Source organism: Protopterus annectens, chromosome 9.part0 (genome assembly GCF_019279795.1).
Source record: "Protopterus annectens isolate FY-2018-M chromosome 9.part0, PAN1.0, whole genome shotgun sequence".
Classification (NCBI taxonomy): Eukaryota; Metazoa; Chordata; order Ceratodontiformes; family Protopteridae; genus Protopterus; species Protopterus annectens.
In genome coordinates this window covers 977,763,779-977,791,515 of record NC_056743.1, presented here as the reverse complement: position 1 = coordinate 977,791,515, position 27,737 = coordinate 977,763,779, and the positions used below count along the sequence as shown (strand labels likewise).

The following is a 27,737-nucleotide window of genomic DNA, read 5'->3' as shown; positions in this document are numbered from 1 at the left end:
CCAGGGATCAAAATAAGGGACTTCCACGTGTTATTGTTTCTGAAGTGCATCAAAGGCAAAGTCGTCAAGAGAAGAGCTACCTTCAACACTATAGTGCAGATATTTGATATGGTGTCATCGCTGAGTAAAGTGGCTGAAGAAGATATTTAAACACTATAGATTTTTTTATAAATGTTTGTATGAGGGATTAGAAACAACAATTAAATTAGCCATGTTGCACCTTTCCACTTAAATAATGTCATTAAAGTGTGTTCTAGTAAAACAATCATTTCCTTAAGAACATGCAGTTCCTTTAAGCATTTATATCAGTAGTTGAGTAGAAAAGCACTACCAGGACTAATGAAGCACATCTGCATGTTTCTAATCAAATAGAAATGAGTCCTTCCTTAGGGGGTAGGTGCAGGGTTTTACCACAGCGAGGGCACTGTCTCATGAAGACCTGAGAATGAGGTTCCTGCAGCTGCATGCAAGGTGCTAGGTTTTAGGAGCAAGAAGAAGGACTTGACATCTTGTGGTCCTACGCTCAGATCATGGTATAACAAACAAAAGCAGGCAGTGCATGATCTGTACATAGGGCAGTTCTCTACCCCTTCCAAGTTCTCATTTTCCTTGCATAAATGAAAAAAAATCTTCACTGAGACTATTACATAACATTCCTTTATATGAGTCTGAGAGAACCAACCTGGAAAGGGACTAACGACAATGTTAGAAGGGACAGTGGGCAAAAAAGGAATGTGACCAGAGCAGCAGTCAGAAACCTATCATTTAAACATATTTAGTGTTTTACTTTAACATCTTCAGACTGACAGCATTAGCAGTCATCTACAAAAACAAAAAAAGTATCAGAAACATCCTGCCATCATCATGAAGCTGTAAATTACTTATATTACGTAGCTTTATCTCAATGAATTACTCCCTTATAAACTCTCCCTTCTCAGAGATATAGCCACAGCTATCATTGCCTGAAAAAATATTTCAGCAAAACAGGCAGATAAAACTGGTTAAAAATAGTAGTCTTTGTTTCATGGGGTAAGACCTTCCATACCACCAAACAGAGGATTTTGCCCTTACATCACCTTGTTATAATCACATTCCAAGTCAGGGCAAGTTTAACAGGCATTGATGAAATAAGCTTCAGTGTCATAAATAGTGAACCTTTTCCCAGTTTACTGAGAAATACTATTTTGCCTAGTACACTTATAAAACATGGGTATGAAGGGATTTGGAAAAAGGCATGTTGAAGATTAAGCCTGCAATGTGCATGGATTGAAAGACTTCTAAGACTGTAACACTTGAGACAAGTTTTGAACAGAAGCAATCGGCTGTACAGCAGTGGCACCTTGGTGCTTTTGTTTTATTTTCTTTTTAGCTGGCCCTTTGAAATCTTGACCAATTTCAAACAGCATTATTTAATCAGGCCCCCAGATGGACTAAACTGAAATGATATCTTGCAGAAGGAGAAGGAGACAGGACTGCTGTGACTCCTACTGAGGTAAGAGAGGCAGGAACCAGCTCTTTCATACAGCCAGACCTCTTTCCTTTCACCCACAAAGCTATGAACAGTACAATAAATAGTAAGTTATTTATAGCTAAAGTGAAACGGAATAGAAAAAAAAACAAAGGAGCAAACTAACAACAACAAAATACTCTGTCTGCAGTTATATGATACCACTTTTCTAATGTTAATGGTTACCCAACACCATCCTAATACATTAGCTTTTTATCAGGAAGACTAGGGAGCCTTTCTTTGAAAGCCTTGTTTTATTTGCTTAAAATTATATTAGAGAAATTGGTCAAAATTAGGTCCTCAAGTCACTTCAGCTGTGATGGCTTTTGTCTTAGAATGCTTCACCTTTAGGATCAACCTCCCTATGGTTTAAAATGGACAGCTTCTTAATCACCTAGTTATCTAAGTAAGAAGAAATCAGGCCACCAGAATGCAGATAATTCTAAGGGAAGTAGGCAGCATGCAGGTTAAGGCAATCCCAAGATTTTTTTTTAAAGATTAAACTGAATCAGATGACGTTTTATTCACTTATTCATGCAAATAAACAGCAAGTCAAATGATTAACTTGGGGAATGGATTTTTTGCTCACATATTTTGTCATTCAGCTAAAATATCAGCTATATAACCAGTGGAAATCAGATGTATTTTTAGCTAGAAGGAAGGCATGATGTTATATAAGTATTATTATTATTTATTTATTTACTTTTTAAAAGAAAAGGAAAGAAAGTAAAAAGGAGTTTTCCTCTTTTTCAGGGAAAGAAATAAACATTTGAGAAGGAAGGAAGGATGGATGCTGTCTTAGATGATAAGGGAGACTTATAATGCAAACAAGAAGCTATTACAGAGGTGGTAGAGAAATTTGTAGGGAAAATGTATGGAAAAGTGAAACGGGTAGGGAAGAAGAAAGGAAAGCGAAAAAATCTGAAAAAATGAAGAATTTTTAGACAATGATACAAGAATAGAAAAAAATAGTGAAGATGGTAAAAGAAGGGAGGATTGGGTGGTATAAATTATGAATAGAGATTTTTTTTAAATATTAAATGAATGGATGAAGGAAGGTATAATGAAAGAAGATATATGTGATGGAATGATAAAATTGTTATGTAAAAATGGATGAAAGAAAAGATATTAAAATGGAGGCCTATAATACTATGGAATACAGACTGTAAAATAATTATGAAAATACTACAAGAAGATGGAGAAAGTAATGAATAACACAGTAAGAGAAAGGAGTCTATGATATAAAAGGAAGAGAGGTGAAAGTAATGTAATTTATAGTGAAAGAAGCAGTAGAGATGATATTGATAGAAAAAAGATGTAAGACTATCTGATAGCATGTGATGCATCTAAAGCCTTTGATAAGGTCATGAAGCAATGTGGCAGATTTTAGAAGTATATGACATGGGAGAAAAAATGTAACAAGTGTTATAAAAATTCATGGGTACTGGGTATGATAAAAGGACGGATAGAAAAAACATTACGAGAGGAGTAAAGCAGGCATGCCCAAGGAATATGTGCTTATTTGTATTAGCAATGAGTGCAAAACTACAGACATGTATGTACAAAAAGAGGGAGGCAAGATGGGAGATGGAAGGAAACTTTATACTACCAATATGTATGACATATGCTGGTGATTTGGTTCTACTAACACAAAAAAGAGATGGATAAATGAGGGTGCAATAAGGATTGAAAGGCTGCTAAAAAAGCTGGTTCACAATTTAAAAAATTAAGTGGATTTAGTGAGTTAAAAATAAATCAGTCATATTTCACAAGAAAGGAAATAAAGATTTTGGAGACCAATTTCGTGTGTATGAAAGTCTATTAAGTCAATAGAAAGAGATATCGGCACAGATAAAAAAATGTTGACTAGGAAGAAATTTTTTTATTTATTATTTCAGAAAAACACATATGTTTAATACTTAAATATTAGGAAAATGCATATATATGGGAATTATGTATATGTGTACACACACACACACACACACACACACACACACACACACACACACACACACACACACACACAACTCCAATGGAAAAATAGCTTTTTTTTAGTTTCATTTGGTGCTCAGTGCTGAACCCACTAAGAAATAATAAAAAAGAAAAAGCTCTTTTGAATTAAAAAAAATGCAATGGTGCATTTAGCATCTATGCATTTGTTTTGGGTAATGAGAAAGGTAAAATAAAAAAAAGAAGAGAAAAGGAATGTGTAGGTAAATGTTATATGAAAAGTATAAAAATTTATGGGAAGCAAAAGGGGAAATGAAAAGAAACAAAGGATAGGATGGAAGAAAAAGAATATGAGACTAAAATGAAGTCAAAAGTAAGCAATGTCAATGGAAAAGAATAGTATAATATAATTTTGGAAAAGTAATTTTCATGTACCCATGGAAAGAGTTAAAAGAAGATGAAAAAAGGCAATAAAGCTGAAAGAAAATGGTTTAAAAAAACTTTTATGAAACAGAGGATTTTTAGTGGAGAATTTTATTAGATAAGTTACCAGCAAAAATATAAAATTTAAAACCATGCAGAAAAGAAAATGTATTGATTGTAATGTAGAAGAAACAATAAAACACTGTTTTTTGAATTGTAAAAAGAATAAAAAATTGAGAGAAGTTTAAAAAATGAATGAAATATTTAAATATATAAACATGAATATGATATTATATGTGAAGTACAATAAGGTATATAAATATATAAATATGCAATATTTCTAAAAGGATAAATTATTTTTTGTGGCAGTATGGATGATGTGAGGATTTGTTATATAATAAGAAAAAGGAAGAAGATGATATATTAGTTAAAATAAGAAGTTGGCTGTGGAAGAATGGGTGGGAGATACAAGGCAAATATAAAAGAAAAAGGAATGAAAGGAATAGTATTGTTTAATTTCTTTTGTGCTGATAACTTATAAATAATTTTAAATATGAATGTAGAAATCTGAGTCTGTAAATAGCTGATTTAAACTTTGTGTTTAAATAAGTATGACATAAAATGAAAGAAATTGTTAATAAAGTAACCCCTACTATTTTTCAGTAAGTGGCATGGGATGTTTTATATCTACCTGTGCTACCACCATCTCAGACAGATGTGATCTTGGTTTAACATCTCATTTATTTTATTTTACATTTGTTGACTGGGCTAGTCTAACTGGATATATGTCCATTTTCAGTAGAGGCCCGGGGAGATAAGCTCCAAGACATGGTCCAAATACAATAATACAAGTACAAACAAATAAAAAATAATAAATAAAATCTAATATTCTAGTAAAAATAGCAATTTTCCTGGTATGGAAAAAAAAATGCATCAACAATGGTAACGTGTATTTCAGCATATAGGTTGTAACAGGATGTAACATTGAGGTAAAAAGTCACAAACAGTGCAAATTGAAAGAACTTAGACAACAATACAGGTTAAGTCAGAGGTAGATAAAAGGAAATAATCATAGTAAAAAAAGGAAAAAAAAAAAAAAAGAAAATCATCAGTACTTGCAACATGTGGATTACAGCAGAAAGGTTAGGCAGGATCTAACACTGAGGACCTGCAGTATAATATAGTACTATTTAAGTATGGTGACATAGTATAGGTTAAGTCAGAAGTGAAAAAAGGGAGTTTGATGTATAGTATTGTAGCAAAGAATTAGCTTAAGAAAAGATATATAAAGAGGATAGACATAGTGAAAAAAGGTAGAACAGAAAAATATAATAAGGTGGGAAAATGTAGTAGAGGATAGTAGGGAGTGGATAGGTAAGTCAAGTTAGTAGAGGTAGATGACTAGTCTGGTCTGGAGTAGGGGCATAGCCAGTATGTTTTGAGGAGAAGTTTAATTCTGTTTTTAAATAGAGATAGAGAGGTGAGTGAGGTGATGTCATTAGGGAGAAGATTCCAGGATTTACCTACTGTATTAGAGAAGAGAGAATCCCCAGCTCTGTTATTAGGTTTTGAGGTGTGGATAAGAAGTTTGTGAGATGATCGTAAGGATTTTAAGTTTTTATAGGGGGTGATGAGGGTAGATAAACTTGGAGTATTAGAAGGTTTGTATAGGATGTTGTGGGCAATGGTTAGTTGGCGAAATTTAATCTGTTGTTATAGTTCTAACCATCCTAGCTGTTTTAAGTTTATACAATGATGGGTTCAGAATGGGTTGCCTGTAGCAAATCATGCAATGTTATTATAGGTAATTTCCAATTTACAGAGGTTATTCTTGGAGAGATTAGTAAAGACGGGAGAGGCATAAAGGAGTGTAGAGATCAAATGGGTGTGGGCTATAGTAGTTTTAGCAGTAGGGGAAAGGAATGATTTAACCCTATAGAGACTGCCAATTTTTTTATTGACAGTCTTTATGGTATTATTGATGTAGATGTCGAAGTTCAGATTATTGTCGATGGTGACACCTAGTAGTCTCATCTCATCTGAAGGTGTGCAGCACTCCCTTTATGCTGTACTGCAGTGTCAGTGTTGGGAAATGCATTCAACTACCTGGTGTGGGAATAGCTCCTATATCCTTCTGATATTCTATTACCAAGGGCAAGTGTGCTACCTGTAGAGATACTGATACTGCAGGTGTTAGAAGATGCTGAAAGCTAATGCTAGGGGTGCCATGACCATCTATCTGGTGCCTAAGATATCAGTCTATCTTAGATTACCAGTGACACAGGTATCACTGTATTAGTAGGTAAGCTCATTGCCTGTACATTGCATAACTAATGTAAGGAGACTGCATAATCAATTTTGACATTAAATGTACTTATACAGACACAACCAGCCAATTAGGAATTTACTTAGGTATTCATACATGTACATGCAGAGCCAAACCATGAAGCTAAAATCCTACTTGCAATGAAGAAAAACTTGTTGAAGCCAAAAAGAATGATCCAAGTGCAAAAAACACAGCTTTATTGAAACCACATGCAGATGGGATAAACGTTTTCGTCCCAAATCACTAGACCTTCATCAGATAAGATAAAAATGTAAAGTCCACTTTTTAAAGGCATATAAAGATACGGCATGATCAGTAAATGAAAAAAGACACACCCCCTTAAAAACATAACATTAAAATACAGTGAAGGTTGTATATAATAAATATACAACGTAAAATTAACTTATTGGCTATAAAAAGCAGGATAGAAATATGTAAAAATATATAAACTACAGTATTAAAAGGTAAGAAGAATAAAAAAACATATGTTTATCAATTAATCAGCTTTAAAAACACCCCTCTTACTATATATACACTAACTCCAGGGTCGCACTACAATGGGGAAAAGGCCATATATAACTTTCTGTGAAATGTGTTTCAGTGAATTGAGTTTTCAGTGAATTGTTCTTTCAGTGATTTGTGCACAGTCATTTGACTTTCAGTGAAATATGCTTTCAGTGAATAGTCCTAGAGCCATGATAGGATATACTATACTAAAATACTTAAAAACTGGAGAAACAATGCTGCAAAAAACTTAAACAGCTAAGTAAGTGAGAGGTAGCTAGTATGAAGAGCAGGGTTTTATTCTGCAGAACCCATGCTATATTTTTGTGAAGGTGAAGTATTTAAAAAAACAAGAAGCTGAAACTGCTATAAATGATTTCATGTCAAGTGCAAATCTAGAAGTTAGCAAAAAACAGGCAACCCACTAGCACTCGCTGGACTCAGTCCAACATTTTTGTTTAGCTCTCCCAGCTTAGCATCGCCTTACCGTACGGTTGATGAAGCTCTGCTGCTACCATCGTGTTGCTTCAAGGATATAACTGGCGGATCAAGAGTGATTGTACGCTTGATGTTTATTACTGTTCTTGCCCTGAAAATAATAATAATAATATGAATATAGCATCTCTTTAATCTGGGAAAATGGAATTTGCAAGCAAAGGACTGTTTGATTCTACCTTTCCTTATTTTGCTATCTGTTTGACAGGCTACCGTTGTTAATAAACAACAGCCTCCATGCTCCTCAGGCATTTCTGAAGACTCTTATTTTTTTTTTAATTACTACTTCTACAGCACTATTCTTTCAAGTACTTGCCACATTCTATAGAAAAATCCCGTTAGTTGAATTCATTCTAATCAATCTCATTTCAGACTTCTGATGATGGTTTCATGTTTATGCATATCACATTTTTCAGAAAAAACCAATGCTGTACATTGTTGCTATCACTTAGGGAGTTAAATGTCTATATAATTATTTCCCTTATTCCTTTACACACACCATCCACACATATACACTCACACACACGCACACACTCACACACGCCCACATACACAAACAGTCTTCCTTTACTCTCTCTCCTTGAGGTTTGTAGTATAAACTCTGAATAAAAAACATAGAAAAGCAGAATTTAGCAACAGAAAACAACTGCTAGGTTTACATAGTCTGTCCATTTCTTTACATATTTGATAAGCCACAGATCTTACTTAACCAGTCAACCCTCTTAGGAAACTCCCAGGCATGCTTGACTTTTGCTACTGTTTTTGACTCTTGTGTTTTCTTGGGTATTAGGCTCAGTTATAATTCTTTCTGAGAAATAATAGCTCTTTGTATTCCTGAACCATTTAATTTACTCCTTGTAACTTCAACTATGTGTGCCTTTTTTCCATGTTTTCAAAGATGGTAGTCATGCAGCCATGTGGACATTATGGATTCACTTAAAGTACTTAATTTCTGTTATGTCTTTACTAACAGTTTCTGTTATGTCTTCTACTCTGCATTGTGTTACAGTTGTAGCTTGCAGCTTGCTAGCTTGCCATAGTGGGTCTACATTACAACCGCAAAAGTCCTAAACAGCGAATATGGAATCATCGACACATATTATCCAAACCGCGAATACACCGAACACCCTAAATCACAAAATTCAAAATCTCGAACCGCCATAGTTGTCCAACCCCACCGCGTGCTACATACTACCTACCCAAACCAAATAAATAAACCACATACATACACTAACCAAAACCCTACACTAAACCTTTCATACATTACTGCCTATGCACTTACCTTAACCCGCACCCTAACCCTAAGGTCCATAACTATCGCACACTATTACTATCTATGTACTTACCTTAACCCAAACCCTAACTCTAAGGTCCATAACTATTGCACACTATTACTATTTATGCACTTACCTTAACCTGCACCCTAACCCTAAGGTCCGTAACTATCGCACACTTACCTTACGGAGCTATACCGCAGAAGGGCCAACCATGACGATTCGACATTTTGGAATTCGCGCTTCAGGATGATCGGTGTTTTCACATTTTGATGTATATGTGTTGACGTTTCCGTATTCAAGGAAAAAGTGGACCTTCGATATTTTAATAGGGAACCGCTATAGTTACAGGAACACGAAGGAGGTTTTTTTTTTTTTTTTTTTAGTCTTCAAATTGTGTAAGTATCAGCACCAGAAGACCTGATTATGGTTCTAGTTAAACTTTTTTGGTCTATCTTTCGATATAGCTTCTATGGCTGACTATGCACAATTTATTTTGCTTTCCTCTGAACTGCTTCTGTCCTGCTTGTCTTTATGATGACAGTCTTCATAAATACACACAATACTCAAGACAGAACCTTTCTAATTGTGCATCTAATTGGATAATAAATCATTGTTTCCCTAATGGTGATGATCCCATTATTCTTCTAGCCTTTCTTGCTCTTTACTCACATACTTTAGTTTAGGAAACAGAACCCCCCCCCCCCCCAAGATCCCTCTCCACATTTACTGCTGCCACTGCTGGGACTTCATTTGTGTCCTTGGCTGAGTTTTTGCTTCTCAAATGCAATGTTTAGCACGTTGCTGCAATAATTTAAAGTTCTTATTTGGGCACATCTGTTCTCAACAATCTGTCATATGACTTTTCTGCCATCAGCAGACAGGCATATTGTTCCTTCTAGACTTCTTAAAATGTCCCTTAGAAGGTCATTGAAAAGCAAACAGTACTGCTACTGTTTCTTGTTCATAGGTTCATAGGTTCATAGGTTCATAGGTTGGTACTAGGCTATCAGCCCTAGGGCCTATACAAGCCTAGCCATAACAATTCCCTGGCTATTTCTTCCCACATTATTTACTTTCCTGGACCCCTGTCTAGCAGGGCGACTGACGTGATCCCTGGGGTGAATTTCCTTTCTCCCATCCAATCTTCAAGTTTCATCTTGAAGAGGTCCAAAGAGGCACTCTGCTTGACATGTATGGGCAATCTATTCCAGAGTCTGGGGAGTCTCTGGGTCAGGAACCTATCCCTCCAGCATGTTTTGTTTATTGTGATGACAAGGTTTAGATCCCTGGAGCGTGTAGCTCTGAGGGATTGGGATTTCTTTAAGTGTAGCATGTCCAACAGCTCTGGGTTTGACATGGCCTTGTATGTTAAGCAGAGATCGCCTCTGAGTAGACGATATGCGACAGAGTATAGCTGGAGTTTTTTAAGGCGGTCAGTGTAGGGCATCTGCTTTAGGCCTGTGATTCTTTTAGTGAGGTATTTCTGAGGCCTTTCCAGTTGTTGCAGATGTCTTGAGAGGTACATACCAAACGGGGCGTTGTATTCTATAATGGGTCTAATGAGGGATGAGTACAATGGGACAATGACCTCCTTTTTTCTGGATGAAAAACCCTTCGTGATGAGGTGTGCCACATAGAAGGATTTCCTGACTGTTGTGGTGATGTGGTTATCGAAGGTGAGACCACTGTCCACCTGTGTCCCTAAGTCTCTTATCACACTTTCTGTGTTTAGTGTACTGCCACCTATGGTAATTCATGGATACATGTTTTTTCCCAAAGGGGATAACAATACATTTCTTGGCATTGAGCTTGAGCCCATGGCTCTGGCACCAAGCATCTGTTTCTGTAAGGCCCTTTTGTAGAGTATCCACATCATTTGGGGATTCAATAATGGCTCCCAGTTTGCAGTCATCTGCAAACTTTGTTAGCCAGAGTCCCTTAGTGTTGACCTGTACTTCAGAGAAGTAGATGCCAAACAAGAGCGGCCCCAGGACTGAACCCTGAGGTACTCCACTTGTCACTTGTCTGGAGCTGGATTTGGAGTTGGCTACTTTTACAGTGTGGGTTCTATCACTAAGCCATTTAGCAACCCATTGGGTGACATAGGGATTAATGCCCAACTTAGTAAGTTTATCTATGATTCCAGAGTGGGGGATGGTGTCAAAGGCCTTGGCAAGGTCTAGATAGGCTGTGTGGACCACCTTACCCTTGTCCATGGCTCTGGAGACTGATTCAAAGAAGTCAATCAGGTTCAGGAGACAAGATCGGCCCTTCACAAACCCAAACTGGGTGGGGTCCAGTGTTTGAAGGTTGCCAATGTCTTTGTTTATAAGTTCCATGATAATATGCTCCATGGCCTTGCAGATAGGGCTTGTCAGACTGATGGGACGGTAGTTTCCGGGATCCAAGGTGGATCCCCTCTTGTGGATTGGGATAACTGTAGCTCTGCGCCACTCAGTGGGCATGAAACCTGAGGTGAGGCTATGATTAAACATGACACTTAGGTGAGGTGCCAGTTCATATTGTAGTTCATGTAGTACACAGCCCGGGATGTCATCTGGTCCCATGGATGCTGTATTCTTGGCATTAGAGAGTGCGTTTTGTAGCTGTGTGGCCGTTATTACTGGAATTTGGCAATCTTCCGGTATTGAGATGGGCCATTTGTCACACTTTCATCTAGATTGGTTCCTTTTACAATGACCCTTCATATCCTACTGAGTAGCCAGTGTTAACTCACGCTACCACAAAAGGAATCGCTTCAAGTCTTTCTAGCTTGCTAACCAACCTGTGGTATGGTGCCATGTCAAATGTCTTCCTAAAACACATCAAATTCACAGTCACTTCTGGTGTAAAATCCTGGCTAGCCAGTCATTGAATAAATATTCTGTTTTTAAATCCACATTACCTTGGATTCAGTGCTCCACTGACTATAAATTCTCTAACATTCTTTACTTAGGTAATGATCCTGTATTTTCCCCCCTAACAACAGAGGCCATTCTGACAGGCTGAAATCTTTCAGCCAATATCTTTGGAGAAGGAATCACAACTGTTATTTTAGCTATTTTATACCATTCAGGGACCTTACCTTTCGCCTATCAGTTGTCATAAAAATTTTTTTTTTGCGTGTTCATAGGAGAGGTGAGCTTAATCCCCTCTCCTCCAATGTGATGCTCCTTAAGACTGTCCCTTATCCTGATACCATACCACCATGTCTTCAGTTTAACCCCAATGGACTCAGGTTCACTAAACATCACCTTTTTTAGGCAAGGTTCAAAGGACAAAACCACCACCGTAACAGATACAAGCATGCAAAATCTGAAGGTAATGCTAATCAATGCTAGAAGACTAAACTTCAAAATGCACTCTTTTGAGGCACTCCTAAAAATGGAGAACATCAATATCTGTGTAGTAACTGAGACCTGGTTCAAGACTCCAGAGAGCACCCCTGCAATACCAGGCTACAATTCTTAGCACACTTTTCGGCTACCAAACCAAGACCGAAACACTAAAGGTGGAGGAGTGTCCATATTCACCAAAGATATTCACATCTCCAGGCTAGTTGCCCAACACAATGCATCTGAAATTCTCCAGGTGCAACTAACACTAGGTAAGACTGCAATCCAAATTGCAGCTTGCTACAGATCCCCCACCATGCCCCAAGATTCTCACTACACCTTTCTAAACATATTGGAAAATATTAAGATACAACCAAACACCCTAATACTGGGTGATTTTAACTACCCTGCCATTAACTGGGAAAACTGGGTACCAACACCTTTTCCCAACAGTTCTTGGAATTCATAAATTCCAACACCCTGGATCAACTAATCCATTGTCCCATCAGGGGCTCCAATATCCTAGACCTGGTCATTACCAACATGGGAGATAGATGCTCCACACCAGTGGTCACCCCCTCATTGGTCAGGTCTGACCGTAGGCAAATCACCCTTGACATCCACATCCCACCCCCACCCCCCAGTAAGGAAACCTCCGTAAAAAAATTCTCCAAAGCCAACTTCATGCTACTTAAGTCAGAAGTGACAAACTTCATGGCACCCATGCAGACGGGAGCTGAAAGTTCAACTGCTGAATCCTACACTAAGGCACTGTATGAGCACATCCACTCTTGCATGAATTGTGCCATCCCAAATAGAACCAAGATGCTCTCCTCCAAAAAAGAAAGCCAATCTGGTGATCCCCTGCCATAAACAAACTATACAACAGAAGGAAGAAACTGTTGCAGAAAAGAGGAAAATCCCAGGATGCAAAACATTCCCTTACCAGCCTCAGTGGGAAGCTGAGATCCCTCATAAAATCCTCCAAAGCTAGTTATGAAAATAAAATTGCCAAAGATTCCAAAGACAACCACAAGGCATTCTATAGTTCTGTCAAGAATCTAAATGGCAATGGTCAGATCTGATCTGAGCTACAACAGAATGGCATTAAATATACTGATCCCAAGCATATTGCCAATATCCTGGTAGATCGATTTAGTGCCAACTTCACCCCCCTCTCACCCCCTAAAGGGCCCATCTCAATACCAAAAGATTTCTAAATTCCGGTAATCACGGCCACACAGGTAGAAACCACACTCTCCAATGCTAACAATACAGCATCCATGGGACCAGATGACATCCTGGACTGTGTTCTACATGAACTACAAAATGAAGTGTCATGTTTAATCATAGCCTCACCTCAGGCTTTGTGCCCACTGAGTAGCGCACAGCTACAGTTATCCCACTCCATAAGGGGGGATCCACATTGGATTCCGGGAACTACCGTCCCATCAGTCTGACGAGCCTGATCTGCAAGGGCATGGAATGTATTATCATGGAACTTATAAATAAAGACATTGGCAACCTTCAAAAACTGGGTTTGTGAAGGGCCAATCTTGTCTCCTGAACCTGATTGACTTCTTTGAATCAGTCTTCAGAGTTGTGGACGAGGGTAAGGCGGTCCACACAGCCTATCTGGACCTCACCAAGGCCTTCGACACTATCCCCCACTCTGGAATCATAGATAAACTTACTAAGCTGGGCATAAATCCCTATGTCACTTGATGGGTTGCCAACTCGCTTACTGACAGAACCCAGACTGTAAAAGTAGCCGACTCCAAATTCAGCTCCAGACAAGTGACAAGTGAAGCACCGCAGGATTCAATCCTGTGACCGTTCTTGTTTGGCATCTGCTTCTCTGAAGTACAGGCCAACACTAAGGGACTCTGGCTAACAAAGTTTGCAGATGACTGCAAACTGGGAGCCATTATTGAATCCCCAAATTATGTGGATATTCTACAAAAGGCCTTACAGAAACAGATGCTTGGTGCCAGAGCCATGGGCTCAAGCTTAATGCCAAGAAATGTATAGTTATCCCCTTTGGGAAAAACCATGTACCCATGAATTACCACATAGGTGGCAGTACACTAAACACTGAAAGTGTGATGAGAGACTTAGGGACACAGGTGGACAGTGGTCTCACCTTCAATAATCACATTGCCACAACATTCGGGAAATCCTTCTATGTGGCACACCTCATCACTAAGGGCTTTTCATTCAGAAAAAAGGAGGTCATTGTCCCACTGTACTTATCCCTCATTAGACCCATTATAGAGTACAACACCCCGTTTGGTATGTACCTCACAAGACATCTACAACAGCTGGAAAGGCCGCAGAAATACCTCACTAAAAGAATCACAGTCCTAAAGCAGATACCCTATGCTGACTGTCTAAAAAACTCCAGCTATGCTCTGTGGCATATCGTCTACTTAGAGGCGATCTCTGCTTAACATACAAGGCCATGTCAAACCCTGAGCTGTTGGACATGCTCCGCTTAAAGAAATCCCAATCCCTCAGAGCCACACGCTCCAGGGATCTAAACCTTGTCATTACAATGAGCAAAACATACTGGAGGGATAGGTTCCTGACCCAGAGACTCGCCATAGTCTGGAATAGACTGCCCATACATGTCAAGCATAGCACCTCCTTGGCCCTCTTTAAAATGAACCTTGACGATTGGATGGGAGAGGGGAAATTCATGCCGGGAATCACATCAGTCACCCTGCTAGACAGGGGTCCAGAGAAGTAAATATTGTGGGAAGAACTATCCGGGGAATTGTTTGGCTAAGCTTGTATAGGCTCTAGGGCCGACAGCCTAGTACTAACCTATGATTATGAACCTATGAACCTATGCAAAAATAGTAATATTTGACAAGCAGGATAAAGAAGCAAATCCCTGTTACATTCTGGTGTGAGGAACAGTGTACTGGTAAGAAGCAGAAATAAAAATGCCTTTTTGATGCTGCTCAGATAGGTTAGCTGACAAAAGTACAGGTATTAAGATATTCCTAGCAACAGGGAGGGGACACAGCAACAGGTGGGCCCAACATACTTTGGCTTGATTGCTATTGTTTACTATATCTGTATTTTTGCTTGGCTTTGCATGCAATGACTCTGTGTACATGCATGCACACTGCAGTGGATACAAAGCAAGATGTTTGTTGGTCTCTTTGTAACTTGAAGCTATCATGTATATCTTTCTTGTTTCCACTAGAGAGTAATACAACACTGAGTGGTCTTCCCTTATCACATGGGGCTGGGGATTGACAAAATGGTTAAGGTGTTTACCTCACAGACACAAGGTACAGGGTTTCATTCTTACCTTTGAGATGGGAAATTTGACTAGGCTTAAAATGGCTTGCAAGCGCAGACAACCTAGTACTAACCTTTAAATCTCTGATAGGCAAGTTAGTTTTGATAGGTCTAAGTTCATGTGCTGTGTAAATTTGTGTAATGCAAGTTGGCAAAAAAAGTTTGAAAAAATATGTATTTAGAGATTTTATGTAAAAATAATTTGTCTGCTCCATCAAAATTGCCTTATCTCCACTTTTCTGTCTACAGCACACAGTGTAGTGTGCTTGTGGAGTGTGAGTTAGTGCATGTTTGTGTGTGTGTGTGTGTGTGTGTGTGTGTGTGTGTGTGTGTGTGTGTGTGTGTGTGTGTGTGTGTGCGCATGCACACGCATTAACGTAGAAGGGGGCATTTGACACGTGCACATATGTAAGTGTGTCTGTATATGTGTGAGTTTTGGAGCCGAATATTCAACATTTTCTGAAAACCATTCTGTTTAGGATAGTGACACTGGAACAAATAAAGGCAATTCTTATCATATTTTTCTATATGGAATCAGATTCTCACTCTTCTTCCTGAGACACAAGATAGCAGCCCTTTTCTTTTGCAAGTTAATAAAAGAATGTTGGGGATAAGGGCCTCCTAGTAACCAAAAGCAAGCAAATAAAACTAGGAAAACTCTACACTAAAGCCATCCTCTTTATCATCTATTATGGAGCGTTATTCAACAGTCTGGACAGATACGTGATGCAGTCTAGATGGTTTGGGCCCAAGATCTATTGAGGTGGCTCTTTTCTTAAAAGAAACTCTTGTCAAGACCACAAAATGCAAAGACTACAAATATTTTACAGCTTGAGTAACGTCCCAAGATAATGACAATACAATGGCTTCACTTTCTTTAAAAATATATTTTCTTTCTGCCTTTATCTTTTTTATTCCATGTTAGAGAACCACTTCTGTTATTAGAAGCACCAGGTTTTGCAGTAAGTTTTAAACACAGTTTTCTCAGGCATTTTCCGGGCTGAAGAATAAAAAGTGGTACAATGTTTACTGAAGGTTGAGGATTAAAGCCAGCTTCTTCAGAAGTTTGAATTATTACACACATCAAATCTTGGCCTAGCACAGGCAGAAAAAATGTGTGTTGGGGCCAAAACATGCCAAGCATAAAATGTAATAAATCAACTTTGCAAACAGGTGTCAACAGATGGAGTAGTTTTTAAAAACTGTTGGCAAGGGCTTCTTGTCAACTTTTTTTATTACAAAAGAAAAAAAAATACTCAGCATAAAACACAAGGACAATGAGGTAATTTAATCAACAAATTATTTCAAATGGAACAAAAGAAAAATCCACAAATTCTACAAAACAGAACTGCTAACAATGCTTACTATATTTAATCCCATGTTCAGTCTGGAATCATCAGCAAGAGAAACCACTAAAATCAGAAGCATATCAATTCACACAAAGTGCATATATGCCTACTGGAGCTAGTCGAATATGCCAACAATATTTCCACACAGCTGCACTGTTTAGAAAAAAATATATGATTCTAAAGGAATTCTTTTCACAGCAATATTTAATTCATACTGAAAGAAAAAGAATCCAAATTAAAATGGAAAACTGAGTTTAGAAATCAAATGCTTGATTGTGTGTTAAATGTAGTGGCCACTTGCTAATCACATCAGCAGGCAGCAGCAAACTGCACAAATCCTGCTACTCAGAAAGGTGTACAATGTACAGGTATCATAAGAAAGGTGTTAGGTATAACCACGAACAAAAAGGAATTCATCTTGACTTGTCAAAGGCAAATCAGTGAGCCCCAAACCTGCAAAACAGTTTTTATACAAAACACAATCAACAAACCTAAGCAGCAAGCCCCATCCTTTCAACCTCACATGGAAAAAACCTGCACACTAACCCTAACTTAAATATATTAACTCCATGGTCACACAGCTGTAGAGAAAGAGCAAAGTTATTTTTTATGAATGTAGTTTTTCAGTAGAACCATTTCACAGGTTGCCTTCGCAGAGTTGTAATGTTCCCCAAGAGGGTAGGCTGTATCTGTTTTCCAGAGCTTTTCAGTACCGTACATAACACAAAACTGTTTAAATATGACTCAAACTTTGTGGAGAAAAATGGAAAAGGTCAACTGGCTTGAAGTGTGTCTATGGAGTACTCATACTGAAAACATTTTTTTCCCCACCCTGTGAGGAAAATATCTAACTATCATCTTCTGACCATGCCATAGAATGGCAGAAGGTAATGAGACAACAATATGAATGTCTGAAATCAACAAAACACAATCCACTAACTCAATGAGTTAGAATGCAATGTGCATTTCCAGCAATCAGGAAAGTCATGCTGCACATGGAGTACCGCAATTACTTTCTTAAATCAGGAAAAAGATAAACTTGCTAAGTGCTTTCCTAGCTTGAGACTAGATCTTAATTTTGGGGTGCTAAACCAAACCTTATTAAGGACACTTTAAGCACTGTTTATACTTGGTCTAGTGCTAAGAACTGTCAGCAGAGACCGCCGGCTGGCAAACAGCAGCTGCACATGGTAAAATAACTGTTAAAAGCAGTCAAAATTTCACTCTTGCCAGACTAACAAGCATGAATTGTGGCAGAACGATGTGACTAACAGCTTTTAAAGCTGCTAGTTCAACAGAGCACACTTGTTTCTGCCTGCTGTCCATACCTCTCAGCTGTCCCTGATTTTGCAGAACATCCCTGATTTTGCCTCATATTTTCACCTTGTCCCTCATAAACTTTTTGATTTCCTGGTAAATCACTGAGGATTACAACTGGTTAGTAATGCCAGGCATTGGAGGTTCATACTTCTTACTGCTCAGAAAATGCATGTTGATGCAAAACCTGTTCTAAAAAATTGTTTTAAGAAAATCGGAACAATATTTAAAAACTGTCCTTAATTTCGATCCTTTATAACCTCACATTATTTGCATGTTTACCCAGAATTCTTAAGCAAAGAAGTTGAGATGTATGCTGCTGCTTCTACTGCCTTTTTTACAGTGCTAAGTGCTTTAAACGGTTGCAAAGCTAGTAAAACACTTTGTTCTACTATACTTTTTTTTCTTTCTGTATCTGGCAGCACATGGAGTATATAAAACTCAATGCACTACAAATAATTATGATTGGGTCATTGACCATATCCTTTTATCATTGTGTTCTGCACATGGATGCCAAGATTCGCTCTCAAGGTGAATATCTTTGCAACTATCTCTCAACTACATAATAAGTCGCTTACATCCAGTTCTCTAACCATTTATTTTAAATCAGCTTCTACTTGTTTTGGTATAATAACACATAGCTTCTCATAACTCCACCTGAGTTAAGCATCTAGAACTTGAACACAGGATCTAAGACAAAAAAGCAGCTGAAACGTACATCCGATTTTGCAGTACTGTTGAACATTGTTGCCCTCTAATGTCTGAAAATCGCAAACAAGTGCAAAACCATGTTTTTTTAGATGCAATACTATATTTGATAACTAAATGTTTAATCAAAAATTCAGGTAGTTTTCCATTCATTGCTAATTTTTATTGTTGAAATTTACTGTAAACACTGAAGAAAGTACAGTTGTATAAGTTGAACTTACCATAACAATATATGCTTCAGTGATCACTGCTGCAGAAATCTTATCTGTATGGTTATATCATGCCAAAGATATAACAGCCAGCCAGGTTCCAAAGCTTCGGGGCACCTTGCATGTGCCCAAACTGTCGAGCAGCTTGAGCTGAGTTTATTGAAAGAGAAGTTTGAATGCGAAGCCCTTCAGAGTTTTCCTGCCAGCAAAGAGGGGGAGGCTGAGCCTTGAAAAGACAATACTAGGAGCAACAAAAAATAAATGTTCATATCCTGGTGTAAGAAACACACCATAAAAACATAGAGGTAGGGTGGGAGTGGCTACTGCAGCAGTGATCATTTGAAAATCTACGGTTATGGTAAGTTTAACTTACACAACTGTACTGCATTCATCATATTGATCGCTGCTGCAGTAGCTTTAGCTATATGGATAGCTTAGAATAGCTCTCTACATTTCATCACATTGATCGCTGCTGCAGTAGCCTTATTTACAAGGGTAGATTACCCTAGCTTACTACATTTTGGAGGTGGAAAGGGAACAGTCCAGGAGTCCCTGGAGAATGGTCTTAGCAAAGCCTGATCTGGACCTAGAGAAGGAATCAAGCTTATAGTGCTTTGTAAACATATGTACAGGGGACACAGTATCAGCTTCTAGAATACTTATTGAATTCAACCCTTTCCAAAAACCGTAGATGAATCCAAGGTCTCGGTAGAATGGGCCTTGATCCAGCCAGGAACAGATTTGTTATGGTGAGAATAACAAAAGGTAATAGTCTTAAACAACCATTTGGAAATAGTCTGTTTTGACACAGGTTATCCCTTTTTCTTACTTCACAAGAAATAAATTTATCCAAAGATCTGATACACTTTGTTCTGGCAAGACATTACCTGAGTTGTCTGTGGACATCCAAGGTATGGAGTATCCTTTCTCCCTCAGTTTTAGGTTCAGAAAAGAAAATGGGGAGATGGATAGTCTGGCTTAAAGTAAACTCAGAGGCCACTTTAGGTACAAAATAGTATTAGTTTTCAAAGAAACCCTGCCCCCATGGAAAACAAGTTAGGGTTGAGTCACCTTAAGCTCTTAAAACTCATAACCTTCTTGCAGAGGTCAGAGCAATCAATAAAACTGTTTTTCATGTTAAGAACCTCAAGTCAGACAGATTACCTGGTTCAGATGGAGCAGGTGTTAGCTTCTCTAACACAAAATTAAGATCCAAAAAATCCAAAGGATTTTCTTGGAGGTCTCTAATGCACAACCTTTCTCAAGAACATTTTGATATCAGACTGCATTGAAAGAGGGGGATCCATTGGCTGACCTGCTAAAATGTCAGGTAAATGAACCTTGACAGAGCAATATGAAAGGCCATAGGATAGCAACTCATTCAAATATTAGAAATCCAAAGAGCAAGTAGCCCCCACCAAGGTTTACCCCACTTTGATGGACCTCCTACATATTCACAAAATAAAAAGCACTAGAAGCACCCATTCTAAAGACTTAAACCTTGCCTGTGATATAAATAGGACCTGCTGGAGAGACAGGTATGTATCCCAGAGACTAGCCCATCTATAGAAGAGGCTCCCCATCAATATGAAGCAGAGTTCCTCCCTAACCAAATTCAAGTGCAACTTGGACAATTGGATGGGGAAGAAGAGATTCATCCCTGGTTTGGAAACTACATCTCTAATGGACACAGGCATCTCCCAGGCTCCCACTTGTAAATGTTTCATCTCCCAAACCCCTGCTTACACTTATCAAGGGTATCAGAACTTGTCAGAGATTTGGGATGCATGGCTAGGTTTAAAAAGGCCTTTGTGGTCATTAGCCTAGTAAACACTTATGAACCTATGAACCTGAGTGGGTGCTGGTTATGTTGTCAGCACCAACTAGAAAACCTTTTCCATTTGCTAATACATGGATTTTCTAGTAGCAGGCTTTCTTGCCTCCATTAGCACCTGCTGCATGTCCTCAGTAAACAGGTGCCTAAAAGGAATTAATATCCTCCAGGCAGTCAACTGAAGATGATTGATGTTGAGGTATATCAAACAACCAAGTTCTTGTGTAAGTAGGCCCAGTCTGTGCAGAAGCTTATGGTAGTTTCCCCTGGCCATTTTCAAAAGAAGGAAGAACCACAGCTGCCTGGGTTAGGAGGGAGTCACCACAATGATCTTGGGGGATTCCTTCTGAATCCTCAGAAGTACCCTAGATATTAATGAAAAGGATGGAAAAGCATACAGGAATATTCTCATCCAAAGAAAAGGCATCTGTCTTCCAGGGCTTCTTGCATGGTGTCTTGGAACAGAATCTTGCCCACTGAAAGTCCAAAGAGGAGGCAAAGAGGTCTACTTGAGGAACTTCCCACAGATGGATCAACTCTGGAAAGGACTCCTCAATCTAGTTTCCATTTGTGAGGGTCTGCCCTGGTCCTGCTCAGCTTGTCTGCCACACAGTTTTGCTCTGACGGAATGTAGGATGTCTGTTGAGTGAGATTGTGCTGTGAAGCTATTACCCAAGCTAACATGGCTATTCTACAAAGAGGGTATAACATGGTTCCCCCTTGCTTGCTGATGTACCACATGACTGTGGTATTGTCTGTAACCACGTGGAGAGGTCCAGGGGACCAAAGATGGTTCAGAGAGTCAAGTACCTTGATCAGGGCAAGCATCTCCTTGATATTTATGCACTTGTGTCTGTCCTTGGAACCCCATACGCTTTGCTCTTTTATCCCTTCTGAAATTGCTCCCCAAGCAAGGTTGAAAGCATCTGTGGTGACTGACTGCTTTGGAGCAAGGATTGAGAAGGGGTGCCCTGGATTCAAGGATATCTGTTATCTCCACCAAAAGATTTCTCTTCTGATAAACACCAGCACTGAGATTTGAAAAGATTAAGGATGCTGATGCTGGGACCAAAGCGATTTCAGATACCACTACATCTTTCTCATTTGGAGTCTTGCCAGGAGTATCATAAGAATCATATATGTCAGACCCAAACTCGTGAAATATTCCCTCTCAGTGGTCAAAATCTGAATTGGACGCCTTGTAAGCAGATTTAAATAAAGATCTGTTTTTCCTGTGGGAAAAAAGCTCTGAACTGAGGTGCCTAGTTGAATGTTCTCTTGGAATCTCAGCTTGTGTAAGACATCTCTCCCCCAAGAGAGAGATTCCCAACACTTTAAAAAAGACTCTGCAAAGATAAGCAAGTCATCTAAATATACAATAATGTGGACACACTGTAGCCTGCAATGAGCTATATAAATGGAGATAGCTGTCAACACTCTTGGTGCAATGGATAGTCAAAAGGTTAAGGCAGAGAAATGATAACATGATCCACACACACAAAACTTTAAGACTTATCTGAAGTCTGGATGAATAGGGATGTGAAGAAAAGCATCTTTTAAGTCTAGTATTACCAGGAAATTTGAAACAGGAAGAAGTAACAGGTTGTGAAGTGATATCATTTGTAATATGGGCACTATCACAAACAAGATTAAGAAAAAAATAATCTAGAACTAGTCTCCAAGCATTTTCTTTATTTGGCACTAGGAATATTCTTGAAAAAAAAACTCTTCCCCACCCAGGAAAGAAGAACTTATTCTATCACTCCTTGAGACAGCAAGTGATGAAGAACAGGTGGAAACAAAAAATTTTGATCTGGAGGGTGAGGAATGCCCCCTGGAAAGGAGGAATTTCCTCCCACTACCATCTGTAACCTTGATGAATGATTTTAGAACTCATTTGTCTGAAACTATCTGTTGCTAAAGAGAAAAACGCAGACTCAGACTTTCCAGAAGAAAAAAGGGCCAGGGTAGGAGAGGGTCAAAAGATCTACTGAATAGTCATTCAGACTTGTTGGGCTGTCTTTGGTTTTGGGAGGTTTGAGACTTATTTTTGGAGCCCCCCTTACCATTTCTTCTTAAATGTCTGTTTATCTGAATTTTGTTGACACTACTTAATCTGTTTTTTTTTTTTTTGTCAAAATTGGTTGAGGAGATAGAAAATGCCTTGGACAATTTGTTAAAGGAAGGCTGAAAAATCTTAGAGATTGACTGGATCAGCTTGCCCTAGTCACCATACGTTTTAATCATATCTGCTGCAGAGGGGCCAAACATCAAATCTCCATCCAAGGGAGAATTTAAAATCTCATTTTTGTCATCAATTGGGACATTCTGAGAATGCAGCTATGCAAACCTCTTTGAAACAGTACCAGTCTCCGAAGCCCAGGAAGAAGTATCATCAGAGTCATGCACACACTGCAAACAATGAGTAGTGACCTGTGCAATAAAAGAAACAAAGTCATTTAAAGCAGATTTTTCCTCACAAAAATAAACTGCATTCACAATTTGTTAGAATGAACTTTAACATGAGCCTGTCAATTCAAAATTTTGAAAATCAGAGCTGTGGAAGCATATACGTTTTCCAATACCTATCAATAATTTTCCCATCCTTATCAGAAAGAGTAGGATTGGAACTGGCTAAGTGCTAAGCAACAGTGGGATCAACTAAAGCTACAGCTGCTGGGTCAGGATTGGGAATAGTGTATAAAATTTAAAAGACTCAGAAACTTTACACATCCTATCTGCCCTTTTAGGGGCAGCTGGCTGATTATCAGGAAAATTGCAGGCAGTAATCACACATCCTCTAGAGCAGACACAACAGGAAGAATGGGCGTAGGTTTTGTAAAATCATTCAGTAACAACTTGTAGTATTTTCTGAGGGACTGAGTAACCTCAGTGTTGTCCCACTGGAAACATTTGCACATTCTAGCAGTGGTCTCAGAGAAAGAGAAAGCCTCACGGGTATAATCAGACACCGAGTTCTAATCTGAGTCTAAATCAGAAATCTGAGGACAAAAACCCTGTATCTGTCCCTGCATCTTCCTGTTCAGAATCAGAATCTTGAATTTCTTCAGGAAAGAGGAAAACCTCCTTCCTTTACTAAGAACTACTTTACAAAAAGGATCAATAGCTTGAATTATACCCTGAGCCAGACCCTGTAAACTACTCCTATCCAAAGAAATTTAAGGAGAAGTAGATACATGCTTGGTTTTCTGTTTCTTTCTTTATGAGAGGAAAAAAGGGGCCAACCAAGTTACTAATGGCTGCAGCTGAATCCCTAGGAATTGGCACATCATTCTGACACAGCAGAGAAACCTTCCCTGTTCCCTCTCCCAAGACCAAAAAGAGTGCCACTCCCTTGTCCAGTGAGGGGACCCCCAGCACCTGCAGATGATATGGCTAACCCAGGGTCCATAGTGGCTGCAGGTGCTTTACCAGAGGGATCTGGGGTAAAAGATGAGTGGTCTGAGGTACAACAAATGGCCACAGTAGAGTCACTCACCTGTGGCTGAGGCAAACTGCTAGCCTGCTGTGGTGACAAACGCTGTTTGCATAACTTTTTCTTTTTGTGACTGGAAGAAGGATCAACAGCAAGATAGGTAGTCTGTTCCATGGTCAAGCCAAAAATGGTGACTCCTGGGGAAGACAAGCAGCAATTGCCAGTAAATGCTACTAGTCCACAAAAGTTACTTCTTTGACAGAAAAATATACAGTAAAAGCACTTTAAAATACCATGTTAGCCCCACAAAAAATAAATAAATAAATAAAATATATACAATTTCTCCACAGAAAAAATGTTTTCAGTTACTTTACACTACTTCTAAGCTGACAGAAAAAAATAGTGCTCCATTTAAAGGCACATTACAGTCTCAAGATAGTTCGTTGGAAACACAACACTCCAAGCTTTAAAATAACTTTCCTGAAGAGGAAAGTAATAAAATATCAACAAAATTATGAAAATTTAATTTTTTTTCTCCAAAAGGAACATATCTGCTGAGCAAAGAAAAGCACAAGTCGACTGCCAATCCTTGAAATTCTCAGAGGAGAATACTCTTCCGCAGTAAAGCTCTGAAGGGGTCTACGCCCAAACTTATCTTTTAGTTAGCTCGACTTGCTTGAAAAAAAAAACAAATAAATAAAAGTTGATCAGATTGCTATGTTAGTTCAGGGTGAGCATAGAGGAGAATGTCGGTTGCATATAAGCCGCTCCCTTGCTAACTGGTGAGAACCTTCAAAGTGGAAGTAACGGCAATGTATTCAAATTTATAGCACTGATACATGCTTTTTTCCCTGAGGTAGGCCTTCATAGCTCATTTCTTAATGTTCTATTCAGAACTTACATACTGGATCATAACCAACATAACTGTGATAAGTACATGTTATAAAAACTTAACCCATTCATTCTTCTTTTATGTACATACAGACATACATACATACGTACATACATGCATACATACAAATATTTCAGGTGCGGGCATTAATACCCTTCAAGCTTGCCAATATACCAAAACACTTGTTCCCATAGTAAATGTCCAGGCTGTTCTTAAAAATATCTAAACTAGTACTTGCTTTAATGTAATTTGGAAGTCTGTTCCAAGCATCAGCTACTCTGTCAAAGAACCAATTAGTACACTTCTCATTCCTATAGAATCTTCTACACAAGTTGTCTGATGATTCTCTAGTACTTTTTGATAACTCCAAACATTCCCAGAGGTAGTTGTCCCTAAATGCCCTATATACCTGAATAAGATCTCCTCTTAGATATTTTTGTCTAAGAAGTTTGTCTAATTTATTAATACCTCACACAATTCTGTACAGTTCACATAAGGTGGCTCTTTTGAATCCCACGGATGTAATGGACTTTAAAGAACTGAACCTTGACACTAATCTATTTGAAGTGGGTACACACTATTATGTATATATATATATATATATATATATATATATATATATATATATATATATATGGGTCTAGGACACATGCTCCACTAGCATATGTCCGAATCACAAAACATCGAACACACATACACGAAAGCGCTTAACATCGAAAAGCGCTTCCATGTATGTGTAGTTAAAAAAAAAAATCTACGTTTCTGCAGGGGGGCTTTGCCCCCCTGCACCCCCACGTGAGGGGGCTGTGCCCCCCACCCCCTACTTTATTATTCTCACTCCGAGATTGCACTACAGTGGGGAAAGAGGAATTTTCCCTTACCCGCACTGTAGTCCAAGCTATGAAACAGGTACACATACACGGAAGCGCTTGTCGATGTTAAGCGCTTTCGTGTATGTGTGTTCGATGTTTTGTGATTCGGACATATGCTAGTTGAGCATGTGTCCGGATCCCACACATATATATATATATATATATATATATATATATATATATACACACACACACACACACACACACACACACACACACACACACACACACACACACACACACACACACACACACACACACACACACACACACACACACACACACACACATATATATATATATATATATATATATATATATATATATATATATATATATATATATATATATATATTTATATATATATATATATATATACACACACACACACACACACACACACACACACACACACACACACACACACACACACACACACACATATATATAAGCAGCTTAACTGGCTTCATGACACTTACTTCATGTCTAAAATGAAAAGTGATTTTGTCTGATTCATACATTCAGTCGCCTACAGTTCCTGTAGGTAGTAAACATGTAAAAAATATTGTCTTGCATAGAAAGCAATGTGAAAGTATAGAAACTAAAGTGTGATCCTAACTGCATCTTAGAATTGACCTGTATCTCTAGAGTGTTGTTTTTTATATTGTATGAGACCATTTGAGATACAGCTACATGACTGCAATCATTCTTTATAACAGAGTCAGTGTGTTACAATAAGCCCCTTTATTTTCTCCTACTTAATTTTTCATGTAATTCTATTTACAGGGTTCCTGATGGTATATTTCACATAATCAGCTGCATCCATTTTTTCACAAATATGTATTGTGTAGTTTGATGTCAGGTTATCACATGCCTGCATGACCTACGTTGAAATCAGGTAGTTTGTAAAAAAAAAAAAACATTGGGAGCTGAAGATAGCAGCAGCCTGATCAAATAGCTCAAGATGAAAGCAGGTAGTATATGTGCTTTTCTTAAATACAACATTTTTTAACTTGGAATGTCAGTCAGGGCAGAGCTCATTCTCAGTGGATGCCTAGGGGGTAGGACCAACAGAAGTACACTAAAGAAACAGAAAGATTATTGTGGTTTCAACTCTTCATGCTGATCTCTGTTCTTAGGCTGCATATCACATAGAAAGCGTGTGCCAGAAAGCACAGGAGATTTCATTTCTTCTGGAGGTGTGGTTATTAGAACCATTAGAATTGGTACAGCCTCCACAGATATGGAGTATTCTAGAGGGTGCAGGAGGTGGACTCCCTTCTATTGGAGGTGTGGTTATTAGAAGCATTAGAATCGGTACACCCCCCCCCCCCCGATCTGGCGTATTCTAGAGGGTGCAAGGAGTGGACGCACTTCTTTTGGAGGTGTGGTTATTAGAACCATTAGAATCGGTGCAGCCTCCACTGATATGGAGTATTCTAGAGGCTGCAGAAGGTGGATTCACTTCTTTTGGAGTTGTGGTTATTAGAAACATTAGAACTGGTACAGCCTCCGCAGATATGGAATATTCTAGAGGGTGCAGGGGGTGGTCTCACTTGCGCTGGAGGTGCTGTTACTAGGTGAGCTAAAATCAGTATAGCCATATATTTGGAGTACTCCAGAGGGTAGACAGGGACCTACTTCATTTTAGTGCTGATGACTATCCAGAGGATGAGCTACCTTGTAATGGATAAGCTCTCAGTTTGAAATATATTGAATTATTTCACTTGTTATTCATTTAATTTTTGTGGTTTTAATGATATATGTTTTTTATTTTCTATTATTTTTAAGAGATACTCTATGCATGCTCTTTAGTAACACAGCTATTAATATTGTCAGACTGCAGCATATTTATGAATAAGTAAATTTATCAAGAAATCAAATGTCACCTGCAATGAATTATGTCTGTTTCTGTACACAACATATGACATTGTCTGTGTAACATTTTGTGCTATGTTGACAAGTGGTGAGCATACAGCTGTACCAGGCAG

General features: G+C 38.5%; 1 protein-coding gene across 4 annotated transcripts in view; it reads right to left on the bottom strand.

Annotated features, from left to right (window-relative positions):
* The window catches only part of ITGA7 (integrin subunit alpha 7), an 849,563-nt gene that overhangs the window by 231,192 nt on the left and 590,634 nt on the right, over positions 1-27,737 (bottom strand). For all 4 annotated transcript variants that reach the window (XM_044083727.1, XM_044083728.1, XM_044083729.1 and 1 more), the window contains exon 10: positions 7,198-7,299. In XM_044083727.1, the coding sequence (XP_043939662.1) occupies positions 7,198-7,299 (102 nt within the window). The remainder of the gene's footprint in view (positions 1-7,197; positions 7,300-27,737) is intronic.